Source organism: Pempheris klunzingeri, chromosome 12 (genome assembly GCF_042242105.1).
Source record: "Pempheris klunzingeri isolate RE-2024b chromosome 12, fPemKlu1.hap1, whole genome shotgun sequence".
NCBI classification, from domain to species: Eukaryota; Metazoa; Chordata; class Actinopteri; order Acropomatiformes; family Pempheridae; genus Pempheris; species Pempheris klunzingeri.
This window is the reverse complement of record NC_092023.1, coordinates 12,888,616-12,908,819: the sequence shown is the minus strand read 5'-3', so window position 1 is coordinate 12,908,819 and position 20,204 is coordinate 12,888,616. Positions and strand designations below refer to the sequence as shown.

At 42.4% G+C, this 20,204-nt stretch overlaps 1 protein-coding gene across 3 annotated transcripts in view; it reads left to right on the top strand.

Moving 5' to 3' along the window:
- The window catches only part of ehbp1 (EH domain binding protein 1), a 142,085-nt gene that overhangs the window by 42,537 nt on the left and 79,344 nt on the right, over nucleotides 1–20,204 (top strand). For all 3 annotated transcript variants that reach the window (XM_070841365.1, XM_070841364.1, XM_070841363.1), the window contains exons 6-10: nucleotides 3,776–3,957; nucleotides 6,077–6,216; nucleotides 9,365–9,502; nucleotides 10,579–10,855; nucleotides 13,227–13,467. In XM_070841365.1, the coding sequence (XP_070697466.1) occupies nucleotides 3,776–3,957; nucleotides 6,077–6,216; nucleotides 9,365–9,502; nucleotides 10,579–10,855; nucleotides 13,227–13,467 (978 nt within the window). The remainder of the gene's footprint in view (nucleotides 1–3,775; nucleotides 3,958–6,076; nucleotides 6,217–9,364; nucleotides 9,503–10,578; nucleotides 10,856–13,226; nucleotides 13,468–20,204) is intronic.

Sequence of the window (20,204 nt, the reverse complement as noted above, 5' to 3'; positions counted from 1 at the left end):
CGGCCCGTCCCATTGGCATTTTGGGGCAGAGGGTTTCAGCAGGACCCCCGGGCACCCCTCCTGCCCTGACCCCTGCCCCCCCACCAGGGGAGCATCTGTGGATCGATCCAGGGCCAGCTGGCACCAGGGGAGAGGGGCAGGACTGGTACTCTAACACAAACACACCCTTCTTGAATTGAGCACATTCATCGTCATCTATGAAGGGAATTAGGCAGTGCAGAGTAACTGTAGGCTGTTTCAAAGTTTGATTGCTCTTATTTTTTTAGTCCTTGTCACGTGTGGCCTGGTTTGTGTGATTCTACTACAAAGCTGTCTGACTAATGGTCTGAAGTGATTCTCTGCAGTCGTGCTGCAATGCAGCTAGGGGGCAGCATACAGCCATGACCCCTCCCTCCTTCTTTCTATCCCATCTCTCTCCCCATCCTTCTTTTTCTCTCTCGCTCTCTCTCTCCCCTGCACTCCCTCTACACACACACACACACACACACACACACTCTCAGGTATGTAGTCGTTCTCTGGGCTCAGAAAGAGAGCATATTGATAGTCGTATCCTCCCTGTAATAAATTAAACTTCTGCATTGTCCTTCCCTTTCATTTTGCACATTGTCACAACCTCCCAGTCTCTCTAATCCCAGCTACACCCCCACTCCCCCACCCCCCGAACTTCTCTGAAATGCACACTCACATGCACACACACATTGATTGACAAGCAGCGTCCGGGGAAATGGAGCAGATTTCCATTGTTTGCTGTCCCTACTCAAATCTGTTGAAACCGTTATTCCATTCTTGTGCCGGGGTATTTGCATATCCTTAAGTATTTTCTATTTTTTCACGACCCCTCTCCCCCTTTTCCTCCCCATCCTCCTTTTTACTAAATCCCCTCTTCTTAAGTGTTTGGTGCATTTGGAAAATTCATTCATAATGCATCTACATGCGCTATTAGCTTAGTATAATAGCCAGGGTGTAATCTGCAGAGAGATAATGGGTAGAAAGGGAGACTTCTTTTCCCCATCTTCCTCTTCTCCTGATGGGCTGTTCTTTGGACAAGCTGGGGTTGCCGGTGGGGTGATGATATGTCATTATGTTCTCCAGCCTAAGCGACATGGCTCAAATGTCAGCACAAAATGTCAAGTAGCCTCGCTAGGCAGTCAGTCGGTTTCTTGTGTAGTGTTTTCTTATTAAATCATTGGTCTGGGCGAGGAGCGGGGTGGGAGAGATGGGGAGAGATGGAAGGATAGGAGGGTTAGATGAGCTGTTCGATGGTAGGAGATGGAAGGATGGAAATGCAGAATCAAAACAGAGGGATAGAGGTTAGAGAAACAGATTCTGTTTGCCAGAGTGATTTTAGGTTTTATGCCTTGTTCAAATGTACTGGGAAAGTAGCTTTTGAGTAAGGAAAGGCAGAAATTTTCAGTGAGTGTCACATTATGAACCTTATATTGACCCTATTGCTCCTACATGTGAGCTGCTTGAGCTGTTCAGCCTGTAGCACTCACTAAAAAGAGCACTACAGGCTGAATAGTTAGTTTGAATTAATAGTTGGAACAAATAGTTTGAATGATTTATAAATTAGTTTTTCAGTTAGCTAATTTACTGGTTGTTTTTAAGGCCTCATATTTATATAGAATCTATTTGATGCTGACATCATTTTCTGCACTTGTACGTGTTTGATGTGATTATTATGGCAGAGAAAACAGCCCAACTTGGAGGTTAAGAAAAAAATGTTCCAATACATATGCAGTATTTAGAAAAGCACGCTAGCAAATATAGACACGCTGCTATGTGTGTGTGCAGCACAATGAAACGCAGTTATGAGAGGAAACCTTTTGATAAAATAAGAAAGACTAAACAAAACTGAGCACATTTTCCTCCTGGTTTGGTGGAAGAACCCAACCATGAACGTTTTGGGTTGTGTCCAGTTCTGCCTTTTTTCTCAATGAACACACATCAACTGGCAATCACTAATCCAGGTTTGTTTATGTTGTGTTTGCAATATTAATCATGATATTGATTAATAATTGAGTTCTCCTGATTCAAGGAACAGAACTGGTGACTCCTGTTTGTTTTGTCCACTTCTTGACTGTGAAGAATCACTGTAAGTTAAATATATTCATATTTTGAATGTAGAACACATGCCAGTAATGTTTAATGATAATGAACAGTCAGAACTGAAGTCACCATACACATTTACATGCTTTGTGGTTACGTGTTGGCTGGCCCACAGATTTCTGGTCCCTATTTGGAGCTTACATAGTTTCTCACTATATTACCAATGGCTTTACCACTTTGTGCTGATACCAACTCTGTGTGGGTATGTCTATATATGTGTGTGTATGTGTGTATGAATGAATACCCTGCGGACCTCAGTGATAAGGCTGAGATTGAGTTTTCCCCACAGAGCCAAAGCCTCTGAGATATATGTGTGTGTGTTTTTCTTTGTGTGTGTGTGTGTGTGAAGACATCAGGAAACGGGCAATGTAAAGAGCTTGTATCGCTTTATCTACCGTACACACCAGAGTGTATGTGTATATGTATATGTGCTCTCAAACTGGTGTTGTGTGAAAGAGAGCTAGCTGCTCTGCTTTGTTCGGCATTGTGCGCATGAGGGGATGAATCCTTGGGGCTCGATTCACAGCTGAGACAAGAAGGTATTTTTCTGTGGTATAATAACACAAGTGTATGTGTGTAAGTGTGTGTAGGTGCAGTTGTATATGCTGTTTTTAGACGTCCATGCAGTGAAATATAGACAAAAAAGGAACAGCAAAGTAAATCGGACAGATTTAAAGAGAGAGTATGTGTGTTACCACTGCCTGCTGCTTCAACATGGCCTGTGAAGGGACACGTGTGCACCGATGTCTGATCCTTGTGTTGGATTGGGTTCTAACATCCGTCTCTCATCATGCAAATGAACACGTATCAGTTATCCAGGAAAATGTGGCCTCCCATCACAAGAAAAGGAAGAATCTGTAAAAGCAGAAAAGAGGGACATGGTACATCAGTGGTATCAACACAGCAACCAGTCTGCTGTTCACTGACAGCGTGGTGCTTCCATAGCCAGAGTTGCAGCAGACAAGCAACATCAGTTTTTGTTGGAAGGAGGGAGGGCAGGGGAGGCAGACAAAAGGCTGGAACGTCCCCAACTGTTTAGTTTCCATATCTAGCAGTCAGTGACAAGGCTTTCCGGCAGTTCTTATTTTAACACACTGTCCTCTGGTGAGCGTTGTCTTTCGTGCGCGCACACACACACACACACACACACACACACACACACACACACACACACACACACACACACACACACACACACACACACACAGGCCCCTGTCACTGATTCTATAACTCTTATCACCTGGTCTGTGGCATATTCCCAAATTCCAATTTGACTGCAAACCCCTGGCCCAGAGCACATCTCTGAAAAGAAGTATGGCAAAAAATGGCTTCAGCATGGACCTTTGATAGGAAATACCAGGAAGGATTTCACAACTGAATTCACAATGAGGAACGCAGGAAGGCACAGATTTTAGCTCGTTCTAAATTTACCAACCAACAGTGACCAAATACACCCTTATTTCTCTTTTCATAACAATCATCTGTCAATAGAGATGATGGAAAGTTTTGCAGAATATCTTCACATTAAATTAGAAGTGCTTCTTTCCTGCCTTTTTTTTCCCTCTGTTTACATTTGACCTCTGCAGTCTTAATGCTGTGCGCTGTCAACTGATTACAATGGACCTGTACTCACCTAAATGTGCTTTCTTTTTCTGTCCTTCTCCAGGAGTCTCCATCAGGGCGGAGGAAGGCCTTGGCCACTAGCAGTATAAACATGAAACAGTACGCCAGCCCCATGCCCACACAGACCGATGTCAAACTCAAGTTTAAGCCCCTGTCGAAGAAAGTAGTGTCGGCCACGCTGCAGTTCTCCCTCTCCTGCATCTTCCTCCGTGAGGGAAAGGCCACGTAAGTCTTGGTCTTCCCATGCAACATCTTCGTTACGGTTCAGGGTATTGTTTAGATTTTAACAAGTTGAATTCTCATTCCCTACTTATTGATTACAGCTCTAAACAGATTCTTTATCAGACTTGATTAGAATAACAAACAAAATGTGTTTGGCTTTTGGCTTTTCTGAGGTGTATCCTCTTCTGGATGGCCTTATTTGATCACCACTTGGTTATGCCATGTAGCATCCTTTACTCAGTACAGAAAGGATACAAAGAGACCTCAAAGAAGACCCTCACCAACACTATTTTGATACTGTTGTCATTTGCATTAACCAGCACAGATAACAGTGATTGATGGAACAAGTATAGCAGAATGCTGTCTAATCGTTGCCCCAGTTTGTGCCTTTGTGCCTATAGCTGATGGTAGCATGCGCCAAAAAACGATATTTATTCCTCAGAATAAATACAGAACAAGACCCACTGATAGCAGTGCCATAGCCTCATATTTTCACCATACAGTATATATATTGTGAACAAGATATTTAAGACTGACATAACCATAATGTAATATTCTTAACATCATGTTCTTACACTTCCTCACAGACACACAGACACACACACCGAAGAGCCTCTTATAGTAAGCTACTAGCACAGCCACAACACACATACCTGCACAGTGAGTCTCTCAAAGGGTCATAAATGTGCTCCTACTAACTGTCGAAGCTCTGCTGGACCTCTGTCTCCAACAGACAAACAGAGAGTGGCTCAGAATGGTTGTGTCACTGTTAATGCTACACTGCCAGTCAGTCAGTCTTCCACGTGTCCCTGACCCTGTGCATCAGAGGGCTACAGTCATTTTCTCCTCACTTCTCTGTTGTGTTTTTTTAAACATGCTGAGAGGGAAAGTTCTAGCAGAATTTGGGGGTGTTGTTACCCTTTAAAGTTGTAGCTCTTTTTCATGTCAGTTCAAACCAGTGACATTTTAAAAATGCTGGTATTTAAATTTTGATTGCAAGTCTTATAGAATTATACCAGACAGGGTTTAATCCCTAAAAGGAAGGAAGAAAGTAGGGAATCACATCAAGCTAATATGTCAGGGTATTTGTATTGTTCTACTGAACCTTTAAACCTTAATATTAAAGATGTATAGGAATATACACAGACATATAATATATGTACATATAAATGTACATCCATTTGTTATTCAGTTTTACAGTCTTTGATTACACAAAGTTTAATTTACAGACAGACACAAAGTGTAGCTTCTCGTTCATTCTCACATATTCCTCTTTGATATGAACAACTTTCATTTGAGGACACACACACACTCAGCCATGGTGTTTTTTGTTATTCATTCTAATTTGATAGCAGCAACTTTAATTTAAAGACAGGCACAGACACATACTGAGCGAGAGCAGAGCAACAAGGCCTTTGTTGTGGCGCGGACGGCGGGTCGATGGCGCGTAACCCTTGTTAACCCTTCGGGGAATGATGTCAACCACACAAACAAACTCAATCACACCAGTTCAAATGAGCCTCTGGGCCAGGGAAACACCAAACACAAAGAACAGAGAGGAGAATGCATTGATTATGATGGAGCGGTGGTATCGGGGGTCTGGGGGTGGGGGCGTACACAAGGCATAAAATACAAGGAATACTGTAGAAGTTGATGCATCCGTGAATAAAGTGATGGTGAGGGTGGCTGAGTAGGAATGAGAGGCAAAAGCTTGAGATTTGAGGAGTGACGTTTAAGTCTCGAGGTGAAGATGATAGCAAGGCGTAAAGATGGAGGTCTGAAGTGAAGAAATGAATGACTGGTGAAAGACGTAGAGACGAAAGAAGGATGGAGAGCTATGATGATCCTTAAATGTGATCTAACGTGTTAATGAGAGCTGTGGCCTGAATTATGTGTGTTCCTCTATCTTGTAGTGGGCACATTGAATAAATGAAAATGAATTAGTGTCGTGCTTTCATTTATTCATTCATATATTATTTCCTCTCTCTTTTTTTCCTTTTATTTTTTAAACCATAATATTCGAATTATATGAATGGTCCTATCTGTTTTGCATGCTTTTCCTTCCTACTTATAAACATGTCAAATGTTGTGTTGGAATTGTGTGTGTGTTTTTATGGTTCAGTGATGAAGACATGCAAAGCCTGGCCAGCCTGATGAGCATGAAGCAGGCTGACATCGGCAACCTGGATGACTTTGAGGAGGAGAATGAGGAGGACGAGGAGAACAGAGTCAACCAGGAGGAGAAGGCGGCCAAGATCACAGGTAAAACCTGGCAAAAAGTTCTCTTTATTTCTTGGTCAGGTAACAGATGTTTGTTTTTTTGTAAGATCAGAGATACATTCGCTGAAGCTGATCAAAGTCACCCAGATTGCTGCTTTGCTGGAATCTGCCATAAGACATTAGCACAGTAAACTGCTTCCTACTGGTCAGAAACTAAGCTTTTCAGTGATCCACTTTCATTCCTGTGCCTGTGCCTGTCAGTCAAAGCTTCATTAATAGTAAGCCAGTCTGTTCTACCAGCTGTTTTGGCAGTTTGCAAATCAACTTTACAGGTAAAATGCGCAAAATGTCCTGGTAGATTTTGGCATCTTCCAAAACTGGCTATTTGACAGACAAAATATCTCCTGAATAAATCACCCAGACAAGGATAACCAGGACCAAGTTTTCAGTGGGGCATCAACTTCGTTTCTTTCTCAGTTTCTTTTGTTTTTCCTTCTCTAACTGCGTGTGTGTGTGTGTGTGTGTGTGTGCGCACGTGCATGCTTGCATACAGAAGAAAAAGTAACACAATGTTTTTTAGCATCAGGTATCCTCTATTACCAGGCTTTACCCGTTGCTGTCTTCCTGTGTTGGAGGACCAGTCGACTGACGGTGGCTTACCTCCTTCCATACATACATGTTGAGGATTCATTCTATGGTCTAATGTATGGGCCCTGCTGCTTCCTGCTTTGCTTAATCCAACTTTTCAAAGCAGCATCTTTTCATGTTAAGCTTCATGCTTTCTTTCCTTTCTTTTCCCTTCCCTGCTCTTTGCCACATTTATATGTATATGCATTGAGCGCCTACAGCAATGCTTCACTAGTGAATCAAACGTCTGGCCAAGCTGCCAAAAACTCCCCATTGTCATATTCCTCCCCTGGATGCTACCTACCCAACAAGCCAGCAAGCTACACTAGCAGCACTAACACTATGCAGTCCAATGCATACCCTGCAAAACATATGTTCTCTTTTTACCTTTTACACACGGTATGAAAAGAGAATATATTACACTTAGAAAGATGTATTGTACATCTTCATGAATATATATTTTGTGGGTGTTTTGTTTGTGTGTTTGAATATATATGTGATTGTCTGTCTTGTGTGAATGTCAGATTTTTTACCCATTAAGGTAACCAGCCAGAATCCTCAGCTATTAAAGCTTATTGAAAAAAAATTTAATGTTAAAGTAAAGATTTACTTTTTTCTACTTTTACCTGTTGTAGTGTGTACACACTATCAAGTCAGTTCAGCATCTCAAGACTGCAGCAATTCTCGCCATGCTATTACTCAATTAACAAAAGCATGCAGTTTAAAATGCAGTGAGCTACTTTGACAAAAGTAAAAAAAAAAAAAAAAAAGTTTAATGAAATATATATACACTGTTTTCAAATCTATATACTGATATCTATGTGTTATTAAATGGAGATTGTATGTGTAAGTGTGTGTGGACATTCACGACTGGTTGTCTTATTTTGCCTTGTTCACTGCTATTCTTCCTTCCTCCCTTCCTGTATGGCCCTGTCGTTTACAGAGATAGTAAACCAGTTGAATGCCCTCAGCTGCTTACATGGGGATGATGATGATGATGATGGTGGTGTCCTTAAGCGAGCACGCAAAGCAACCGCTAAGCCTGCCGCTTCCTCCCAAGGTCTCTTTTCACCTTTCTTTCACCCCTCTTATCCTGTGTTCCTGACTCTCCTTCCATTGTCTTGTGAACATTATGTCACCTCTTCACTACACTTCATTACTGCAGTTCCCATATATTCATTTTTCTTAATCTCTCCTTTTCTAGCTTTCCTCTCTCTTTGCCCCCCCCATTCTCCTGATCCACCTTGACATTGGTATTGTGATCGTGTTGTGGTCATGTGGTCTTATAATTTACCTTGGTCCATGTGGTGATGTGCTGTACTAAGTGTTGTGAACACATCAGTTGGTGGTCACCCTTTTGGTTCCTATTCTTTGTTTTTTGACCGTGTGGTCCGCCCCATTCTTTTACTGCAATTGGTAGTGAACCAAATCAGGTAAATGGTATCCAAATGAATTGTTCTTACACACGAAAAAAAATTCTTTTCAGGAAGACGAGTTATGTGAATTTCTGTGTATTGGATCTGTGGTGTTTTAATAGGGCCTCAAGCTGGTGAGACGCTTCAGAGCGACAGTGTAATCTGTTGCTAAGTTAGATGTAGTCCCGTTGGGGTAGTCAGTATAAGTTTTCATTCTTGCCACAAAGACTAAAGTATATGATTAAATTCTACTCGCTTATCAGTATTTAATTGTTAAGTATTCACTGAAATAACTAATCCTTGCTTATTATTATGAAATCTACACACTGTTGGATTTCTGTAGTGCATGACAAAGCCAAAGCTTTATTCAGGACCCTCACATTTTACACAAAGGTTATACACTCTACTTGCGCCCTCCAGTTCTTCTGCTTGGATGGTGAACATTGACAAACTTTGCTACACAGTGGCACCCACACAGACGTAAATATACACACATACACTTGCCATGGCCTAAAATGGGTCATGAATGTCATCAGTAAGAGGCAAGGAAAAGTGCCGTACCTCTTATCAGCAGCCACCACTTAACGTAGCCAGCCTACATATAGACCAAGAGATTCACGCTCGCATACACACAGCGCCTTTTCTCTTCACTCAGATTGTTAGTGCTCAGCAGCGTTTCTTGGCATCTGCCTCACACACATTTACACTCTTTTCAAGCTGACCCACACCCTGGCAGCATGCGATTGAGCTACGGTGAGGATGATGAAGATAAATTGGACAATTCTCAGCCTATACAACTTGGATCTCCATAGCAACTCCACACTGCCTTCACTGTCTCACACAGTAACCCTCCATACCACATGAATTTTCCCAGTATGCCACTGCTGTCCATGCGGTGAAGTGGGCTGAAGAGTAGCACAGAAGTTTAGGCAGCGCTCCCCAGTAAGAGGGATTACTAATACAAGACTGAATGGTCTTTATGCTCATGGTTCACTCCAAAGTGCAGATATTGGTGTATCTGGGTTTGTGAATGTGCTCATATCATTTTGGGACATGTGTTGTTCTGTAGCTGTAATTTTTGTTGGTGTAACTGTTCTTCGTCATTGTGGTTCCTTTGTATGACTTTGTGTTGGACTATGTGGCAACAGAGCTGATCAACAAGTTGAACTTCCTGGAAGACGAGGATCAGGACGTGCCTCCTGCCATGAGCACCAATCCCTTCGATGAGCCTGAGGACGACCTTCATCCTAACCACCTCAACCCATTTGGTGATCCTGATGAAGAAGGTACGTGACAAAAACATATTCAGTCTCTTCGTTTTATTGTGGTGGAGGGTATTGTCAAGAGTTTTTAGTTTTTAATTTTTTTATCAAGAAATCAAGGTGAAGTTGTTAATTTTGGGGAGAGTCGGTAGAGTGACAGGTGATGCAAGTTTAAGGTTTGGAAGTTCACATACCTTGAATATGTGTGGTCAGGTGTAACTATAGCAGGTAGGCTTCAGTGCTCTCAGTCAGACAGCTAAACCAATATTTTTGTCTGGCCACCCGAGTGGACAGGTGTATTAGTGTGGATTGTTTGTTTTTGAATGGCATGCTCCCACACACACAAAGCCCCCAGAATGATTTGCTTGCTTGTTTGCTCGTCTAAGTTGTCTTTAATCTGAACCTTATCGTCCGTGAGTGTAAGATTTTGCTTTCTTCTGCACGTTTTTTTTTTATATATTCATACACATTTCTTGTATGACATCCTAATTGTATTACACCACAATTGAAACTTAACACAGGTATACTAGTTTGATTTGTTTGTGCACTTTCACTATGTTTTAGCACAGTTAGTAGGAATGTAGGTTTGTCTGATATTGTCAGTTCTTGTGGATCTTATCGCACAAAAAGGATGTTTGGATATTTTGTTTGCAAAATTTCCCTCTTGTCTTTGTTTGCTAATGTGATCGCTGGATATAGTGGAACTTTCATAAAACTCAGGCTGTAGAAAACAATCACATTACGAGTGCCTGAAAATGCAAGTCTTGTCAAAGTATATGAAATATGACTGAATGAATTGCTAATTGCAAACATTTATGGTAATAAAATGATGAATGATCGACGTCTGACCTGAGGTAAATACTCATGACATAATAGCATAATAAAACAATCCTGGACGACAATATGAGAGGAAAATAGGCCAAAATGGTCCAAAATGCTTTGCTAGTTATCAGGGCTACAGTTACAATTATTTTGACTCCCCTGTGCTGCCCAGCTCTACCAAAGGGCTTGTCAAATGAAGAGGATACTAGCCAGTTACCGTGATTATGTATAGTATGTGTTGTATATGCAGTCAGTGCTCTCTCTCCTCTGTTTAACAGAGCCCCCTGCCCAGCCGGTCTTGAGGCAGCGGGTTGATGATGACTCTTTCTATGACCACGACTCCACAAATCCGTTCAATGAGTCGGATGACCCCGAGTTGCAAACAACCCCAGGAAACCCCTTCGATGACCCCAACCAAGACATGGACATGGATCTGGATCTGGAGCCAGAGCCAGAGCCCCCCAAGCCCAGGCAGAGAAAAGGTGTACGGCCCGTTGACATGAGCAAGTACTTGTACGCCGACACTGCTCACAACGAGGATGAGGAGCTTGATGAGTAAGACTTTATTTCTTCATTATGTTGTTTCTTCATCTTCTGATGTTTTCAATCAGCTGAATGGGAAATGGTGAAATATTGGCAAATATCATGACTGTTTGGTCCTTAGTTACTGATACACTGACATTTTGGAGGTGCATTATTTTCAACTGACAGTGAGTGTCCACCTTGCATGTTTTTTCATGTTATATTTGTTCACTTAAATTTGCATTAGTTACACTTGCACTGGACCTGAAACCCCTTTCATTATGTTTACAGTGCACTGAACCCTCCTTTTACACAGAGTAGAGCAGTCTGTTTTATACAGTTTGCTACACACTTTCCTAAACTGTTGAGCACAGTAGCCTGCTGACATGGTTTACATGAGAAGCCCATACTAGTGGCAGTCTGGGAGGATCCAGGCTTCCCAACTTGGTAACTGTTGGCAGGCCAAGTCGTGTAAGACCCCTCCTTATAGAGGGGCACTTGTGGAGCCCCCCCCCATCAGGGCTGAGTAACGAGGCAGCTCTTTCAAGGGGAACAAGGGCCCTGTTGTTTCACTGCATTCTTTAACCTTGTCCCCCCCCTTTCTTTCCTTCCCTCCCTCCTTACACCTCCTCCCTCCTTCTCTCCTCCCTATCAACTTGTTGCTCCATACTTTCCCTTCTTGCCATCCTCACCCCCCCCCCCCCCCCCCCAGACTCTGCTAATTTTTATTTCACCTCTTTCATCCTACCGTGCTTCATTCTATTCTTTCCTTTTGTTGCACATTCAGTTCAGTTCAGTTCAGTTCAGTTACTCATAAGCAAGATCATGTTTAGTCAGTATTAGCACTTGAGATACCACATGTTCTCCTGCCCAAAAAACGGATCATGTGTGTACATTTATCTTCAACTATATTATATTTCAACTGGTAGTGACACTGAGAAATAAAGAACTGATTTTTGGTACTCACTGCGCACACGTGTGGGTTTATAGTAAGAAACCATGCAGTCAAAGAGAGGACATCTAATACCACCCTAGAAAGTTTTCATGATAATATTTAATCAATGACTAAGAGCTGGAATGAAATTTCAGTCTGTGGGGATCCTTCTGTAGTACTCTGCACAGTCAAATGTTTCATTGATTGTGTGTGACCTCTGCAGACGAGTGGCCGTGCCAAAATTGTAAATGCAAACTTGTGGGTTTTGGCTGTTGAGCGAAGCTGTCACACAGATAGCTGCGTGTTTTAGTCCTCTTGGCTGTCTAAAGGCAGACAGGTTATTGACTGGCATGTTTCTTTTGCTCTGTCTCTTACACCAGGAGCAGCTCCCTGCAGAATAGAAGGTTCAAGAGGGCAGCGCAGTGTTTTGACTGGAGCCCTTTCACATGTCTTTTAGCCAGTGCTGGTCTGTTAAAGCTGCTCTATGGGCCTGCCTGCTTTTCTTTTCTTCTCTTTCCTTCCTTTTTCCCCTCACTGTATCGCTCTGCGGTTAGATAGACACAGAGTAGCTCTAACCTTCTCTTTCAGACAGATACCTCATCATTCAGCTTTTTTCTTTCTCATTCTCACTCCCGCTCTCACCCCCACCTTCTCCATCCAGTTCTCTTGTTTGTTTAGGATTGCTTGTTGCATGTTGAGTGAATGTCTCAAGACTGTGCCCTTGCTTTCAGTGCCACAAGCATGCCTGTATATTGATAACACTCTGGTATGTGTGTAAGAGCGCCTCTATGTGTGTGTGTTTTAGTGCTTGCTTGCGTGTGTGTGTGCGCCTTCATGCTCCTGCCTGCCTGTCTGTCTGTCAGTGGTCCACCTTGGGCAGCAAGGATATGAGGTCACGCAGACCTGACCTCAGTGCACCTGCATCTTCTATTACTTGTGTGTGTTGTCCATTGTTTTGGACCAATCTCTCATTTTCATGCAGCAATTTCCTTATGTTTAACCAAGCAAGTGGCAGTTTGAGCTGCCGATGGCTTCAAATAGTGCTGATAATTGTAATAATTCATTGGAGTTCGATAAGGAGACATTTTGCCAAATAGGGATCTACAGTTTCTTGTGCTCTTCTGTCTCCCGTGTGCCTTTGCCTCTGATTCACATTCCTGTAATAACCATAGCCACATGAAAGGAATACCTAATTGTTGTTGTATTTATGTATTTTGTTTTGTATGAATCGCCACGGCGGTTTGTTATTTCTTGCAGTGTTGATGGTTTTGTTTTAGTGTTTTGTTTACATGGCTGGTGTTTGATGCAAAAGGTCATATGAATTGTAATAATTCACACTCTTCCACCTGTGCATCTTCCGAGACCTTCAGTTTAAAAGAAAATCTGCTGTCTGTGCAAGATCCGTGCACCGTCTAACACGAAAACTCTTTGTCTCGTCTCTCGCATCTGTCACTTTCCCTCCATTCTCAGATCAAACCCATTCTACGAACCAAGGACATCGAGCCCCGTGCGGCCCCCTGCTGGCGGCCCCTCCCTCGATGTGGGCCAGAAGAGGAGGGCTCCCCCGCCCCCAAGTGCCAGCGCTGGCCTCGGTCCCAGTCCACCAGCTCCCAAACCCAACTCTGGCCCAGACAGGGAGCGGGTCCAGCCAGTCGGGCCCAGCCCAGTCGCAGCAGTTATGGGGAGAGAGCTGGCCTCCTCTTCCCCCAAGGTAACCGGACTTCACTTGAATGTTAGAAACTTGATCCCCTTGACAGATACAAAGACGTTTGTGGCAACAAAAAAATTTATGTGATAAATGCTTAAAAGAAATACAGTTGAGCAGTGTTGCAGTCTGTTATGTAATGTCAGTGGGTTAACTTGGCTTTCTTATGCAAGTATTCACAACGACCTGCCACTGGCAAAATTATGATTTATATCAGTCCATTTATAACAGTCAGATCAAAAAATAACTGCAAAGAGATGCTAGTTTCTACAGTTGACCGTATATCTACACTCATTGCTAAATTATTCAGTACCAGCCCTAAATGAACTCACTATCACATAGATGTACAATGATTTATTTTATTTATATTATTTATTTCATTTATTTATTTATTCATTTTTTTTTTTATTAGCTAGAATGTTTGTATGATGACCAAATCTAATAAAAGTGATGTAATTTTATTCAGATAGTAACACGCAGAGTACATCTTTTCCACAACTGTAGGCAAAAGTCTTCATTCTAATTCATTCTTTGTAGCATGTGTTATTATAAGTGAGTGACTTGAAGCAGTTTGTATATATATGTGTGTGTGTGTGTGTGTGTGTGTGTTTGCACTTGTGTGTCCACATCCAGTGGTCCTTACATTAGCTTTTTTTTCCGCCTGCACAATCCCATCTTCTGCCCCATTCTTTATGCTCATGAAACTCACTAGCTGCTCATTTGAATATAGGTATTTGTTTATTGGGGTGTTTTCGTATGTTTATTTATTTATTTAAATTAGGTAAATCATGGTTGGGTCTAATTAAATGGCTGATGGTCACACACACTCACGGCAGGAGTCAGACCAGTGGTGGGGAATGATTGGCTGAGGGTGTGTGTGTGTGTGTGTGTGTGTGTGTGTGTGTCTGTCTGCGTGCGTGCATGTGCGTGCATGGGTGGCTCAATGAGCCTATGTGGGGCTTAAACACAGGGGGCTTAACTACAGCAGAGCGATCACAAGGGGGTGTTGACCCCCTGTGCGCACGCACACACACACACACACACACACACACACACACACACACACACACACAAACACACAAACACACTCTATACAGTTACTTCTACACACAGAGACACACAAGGGTCCCTCCTCCCCATGCAGCTGGCTAGCTAACTGTTTTAGTGTAGCTGGGCGGTGATGCTGGCCGTCCATGTAATTATGGCACAGTGCCTTTATCACCCAGCTGCAGTTGCCTGTGACTGTGGGTGAGGGGGCCTAAACCACTTTAATTACCCAAAGCCAGTGGCCTGTGGTGGGCCACACTTCGCCAAGAGATGCCCCTGCCTCTGGAGCTTGGGACAGAGGGAGGGAGGGATGCAAAGAATGAATTGTGGGTGAGGACTGAAGAGGGGGGTGGTGCAGTGAAGGAGAAGAGGTGGGAGATAGTGAAGGGTAGAGGAAAGGAGAACAGTGGGGGGAAGAGAGGGAAGATGGCCAGGGAATAGTAGAAAGAGAGATAGGATGTTCACAGTAAACAGGGATAGGCCTACAGGGTTTGTTGACATATACAGCTAGTGTGAATAGGTTTCTCTTTCTTATTCACACCAAGCACTATGACACACACGCACGCCTCAGCCATGTGTAGGCTGCGAGATGACCTTTGAATGTATGAAGTCAGAGAGGATTAAGAGGAGACATTCCCTCTATGAGAGGCCAAGAAGAAACCAACACATCATCACACTATGAACGTGTACAGAGTATAGATGTGTGCTTGTGCTGGCATGCATGTATGTATCTGTTCTTATAGTTTCCATTTTCCCTCAGGCTCAGTTCAGTGAGTAGGTTCTCAGGCAGTTATAACCTTCCCCCAAAACACAGCTAACCTCTACCTCTCATATAAGACGTTTCAAGGTGTGTATTCTCCATTTATATTTATTTCTACCAACTATTCATGTGGGCAATTGGTGTGTCTGACCAAGATAAACACACACACACACACACATAGACAACTAGGTCTAATCTCACAATGTGAATAGAAATTGATTTGTTGAAAGCTGTTATTCATTTACAACATACCCCGAAGGGTATGAAATGTGTCGTATGCGTTTTTATTAAATGAAATCTTGTCTTCGCGAGCGAGATTAGCATGTCTTGTATCTCATTTACATTTTACAACTTTACTCAGAACAAAGGTAACATAAGTGCAGCAGCTGAACAAGTTTTTCACTGTCTGATCACCATAGTCACACCCAAAAAATATTTAAGAGGCTAAGGGCCAGAGCCTCCCTGCTCAAATATTTCTCTGTGTGTGTGTATATATGCATTATTTTAAAGATAAGGGGAAAATATTCCTAAAAAAATAAAGATGCCAAGAGTTTTCTCCCAAGATGAGAGCAAGGACAGCAGTTGAGAAGACGTCCTTGTCATGCATTATTTCATTTGGGGAGATTTAGATAAAACTTTGTCTTGGATGTGATTTTATCCTCCTTGTCATTGCATTTAAACCACCCACTTCACTGCCAGCCTGTGAAAAATCAGGACATCTCCGGGACATATGGTGTGCACCCACTTGCTCTATACACAGGTATTACACATATGGATTGGATTCATATTAAGCTCTAACAAGAGCTCAGAGCCCTGGGAACACATGTTCAACAACAGTTGTTGAGGTTTTTCCATCTTTAGACCATCCATGGGGACCTGCGAGACCAATGCTGAGCAAATTTACATTAGGTATGCAAGGGTGAGTTGATGGAGATGTAAATGTAGATGTAAAGCCCGCAACATTCATGGATGCTTAAAAAGCATTTTGTTTTCATTTCCTTGATGCCTAGTAGACTGCAGGCCCATGCAAAACCAAGCAGTTATTGTTGAGAGCATACAAATAATGCAGTGTTTGCATGAAAACAAGCACTTTGATTCCCTCTTTGGGTCACTCTCTGGTGGGGGTTGTAAAGAAAAGGTCAAGTATGTCTTTACCTTGACTCACAGCCATGTTGGCTACCTTTAGTTATTTTTGTTAGTATCTGAAGCTTGTCTTCACCTCAGTCTCTCATCAGACACTTCATGTCTCTCATGCCATTGTATCTGTCCATTGTCCTGTGTGGGAGATATAGATCCTCAAAGGCGTCAAGTTTAAGTTTAGCATCTGTGAAGGAGCTGGAAGGATGGAAACGTCTGTGGGATTAATGTAAATGAACAGAGGGAGTTCCTGTTGGGCGGGTTGTGAGCTTCGTCTGGTCTGATTCAGTCCATCTCTTTTCCCTGGGGCTGATTTCAACCCTCCCAGTAATTCAGTGATCCCCTGCTCCTCCTTTTGTTTCATCTCCATCTCTATTCCATAGTCAGGCCGCTCTACACTTAGATGCTCTGATCTTTGGATTTTCATCAAGTTTCCGCTTCATGAATTATTTGCCTTATTTTCATATAAAGAAAAGTTGTAAGCCGGCATTTGTCTGGGGGCAAAACTTTGAACAAAGAAGTTCTATATTATCTTAATATTTACTCCAAGAATCTTAGAAAAAGTAATGCATCCTCAACTTAAAGTTTTTAACAATTATTGGATCTGACAATTCATGTATATGCTTGGCTATTACTTTAATGAGCCCTTTGTTAATATCACCTAATTTCATGTGTGTCATAGGACAAAATGTGTGTGTCATAGTAAAAAATGAGTTTTAGCCATAATCAACATGGTGTGTTTACCACTTTTCCCCATTCATTTTTACATTTATTCTGTCTGATGGTGAGACAGTGAACGAACACTGGAGGTATGTTTTCTTTCTCCCCTTCAGGTGAAGGGCTTGTGTGATTACTTATGTTAATCAAAGGGTTCAAATTAAATGGAGTTTTGCAGGTTGTGAGAGCTCCTGTGCCGGGGGGAGGCAGAGGCCAGAGCTCTCCTTCCTTTCCCAGACTTTGTTTTCACAGCCCCTCCTTCAGTTCAGACTACCTCCAAATTGAAATTAGAATAAATTAACATTATTTAATTGAGTTCGCAGAAGGCTGCGATATTTCTTAATTAGCTTTCACCGGGGTTCGCGGCAGGAGAGGGGCACATCCACACAGTGAAGTCTTACTGAGGTTGACGTGACGACTGAGGGAAGGTTTTGGAGGACAGAGGGGAGCCCAAGAGACAAGGACAGTCTTCTCTGGTCTTCTGATCTTTGCCCGTTCCAAGGTCTCTCGTCTCGTTATCATTATATCCGGTCCAAAGTTATTCTATCTTCTCTGATAACTTTGACATACCTTAAACAAAGAGTCTCAGACATAAGGGGTGCATAAAGAAAGTAAGACTTAAGGCCTAATGTTTTGAAAATGGTGTGTGCAGGATTTCTCAGTTCTCACCAGCACTATGTGTGTCATTCGCTTGCATTAAAAGAAAGAATGCAGAATGAATGAATCCTACACTCCCGTGTTTAAAGGCACTTCTACCAATGTGAGTGTATAGTATTTCTTGCCTGTGATGATGTTTTGTATAGGAATGAGTGAATTTATAAATTTTTTTAAAATACATAATACACATCTTTCGACAAGCGTTTCAAATTCCTAGTATGTGAATAATAAGTAAAGCCAAATTTAAAATGGGGCCAATATTAAGAGTGTAATTGCCAAAAATCAAATACAAGTTACTAAATTTATGTCAGTGTTGTCCTTTTTTGCTTGATAAAGGTTAATTGTTATAGGTAAAAAGATTAAGTTAGAAGTAAATATCAAATTTTGACATCTTCACCACAGACGTTTAAATAGTCGCCACCCCACATTAATTCTAGTGTGAGTGTGATTTGTATAGCTACTGTATATTGTTGGGTTAAAGTAAAGGATCAGAAGAGAGCCGTGTCTCTTAAATTTCAGAACCTGGATTCAATATTAGCAGGGAAGCGGTCATAGCGGTCCATTTCTGAGGCCAAGGCATTGAAGACTCAGTTGCTCCCCTTGGCCACATTGGCCTTTCCATAAGCTGTGTAATATTAGGAGAATAATCCTCGAGAGCAGTAAGGCTAAGTCAGTACCTCTCAATGTCTGCCTTTTCCCAGTGTAGACCCCTCCCCAACTCTTATTTGCAGTCTCTGAGTGGTCTGTCATTGGATCTTGTGGGAGAGAGGAGACCCAGTTTCTTCTGTCATGCAGTTTAGGTCCGATCATTGGGCTTCCTGTTGTCGTTTCATGCTGCAGGGCATCGCTGTCATCAAGTTAGCTAGAAAGGTATAAGACATTACTGACTACTGAACAACTCAACTGTTTGTATCCCTTCTCAAAAGTTGAGAAATGTTAAGGGAATGTTTAGATAAATGTTCTGGGTTACGTTGTTTGAGGGTCAGTTTTAGGTTTGCGATATGAACTGGACATGGTTGAACGATACCTAAATCTTTGAATCAACTAACTTTGTGTTTAAAAAGTTAGAGCGTGTTTCAAAGACTTTTGAATAGGTTGTGCCTGCTCATCGGGGTGCTGATCTCCTGACAAGACAAAGTCTCACAGGGCAGACGTTGATGTGTTTAATCATATTAAGTGAATAGATAAAAAGTGAATGATAATATGTATTCAGGCAGCGACTATGCTAAATTCTGTTTCATATACTGTTGCTATGAAAGAACAAGCTTGTGCGTTGTGTGTACTAATATGCAATCTTGTGTGTGTTGCGTGGGATATATTTTGATCCAGTTACTGTAATGCGGCTATCATTTTTCCACCTCTTCCTCTGTTGGGTGCATGTCGAGTTCACAAGTTAAGCACTGCGAAGAGCTCACTCTCCTCAATACCCGCGCCGACTGGTGTAAAAGGGCCTTCCGCAAAGCGCCGCTTGTAATCTGCCTTTGGTAAGTCCTCCTTAGTTTTATCTGCCAAGGATTACCTCACAAGCTGCAAGCAGGAGAGAACGAGGGAGACGCAGAGCAAGAGAGAGAGAAATGAAAAGCAAGTCAAACAGAAAACGATGAAGATGGAACAAAATGAAAACAAATCGCTGTGTAATCTCTGAAAGAGAGAGACCTGCTTTAGAGTTGAAGGGAAGTTTCCCTCGCCACTCATTTAGAGAGGGAATTGACTAATCCCTCCATGATTGATGTCTGCTATGAGAGGCTCTATAGCAGACTAATAGGGCTTATGAGGATGACCAGAAAGTCCTTTGTGTGTGCGTGCCTGTGTGTGTATATATCTGAATGAACCAAACCTTTTTGTCTTGTGTGTCCTTGTATCCAGTGGTCATAGAGGCCAAGGGTTTGAATGACATAGCGGCCGAAGAAGGGGTAACTTTATCTTAATCTGGTCTTAATCTGCCCCAGTCCTCCAGGTGTGTGTGGGCTTAAACCCAGACGGATCCAAGGTTTTGGGGTGAGGTTTAAGGGGGCTTCGGGTGAGGAGATAGAAGTCCAATGCACTTGAAAACTACTTCAACCCCCAAAAGGCCTAAGACCCCCCGCACACTCTTGAAAACTGCGCTCACTTAGTCATGCCATACCTTACTCCTGTCATCCTTAAGTGGCCCCTGCTACATTTTAATTGAATTAAACCAACCGTTCTCCATAATTTAAAAAGGACCTTAGAAGTACCTTATGAATTAGTTTGAGTGATTTGTCTTTCAAATTGTGTGTGTGTGTGTGTGTGCACACATGTGCACTCGTGTGTCGGTGTTTGAGGAAAGAAGAGCGAGTGTGGAAATGATAAGGCTTTAATTGCCTCTGTATAAAGCCCTCCAGCACCCCCTCTTTTTTGACTGTTATGGTATGCAGGTGTGTGCTCTTACGTGCTATAGGAAATA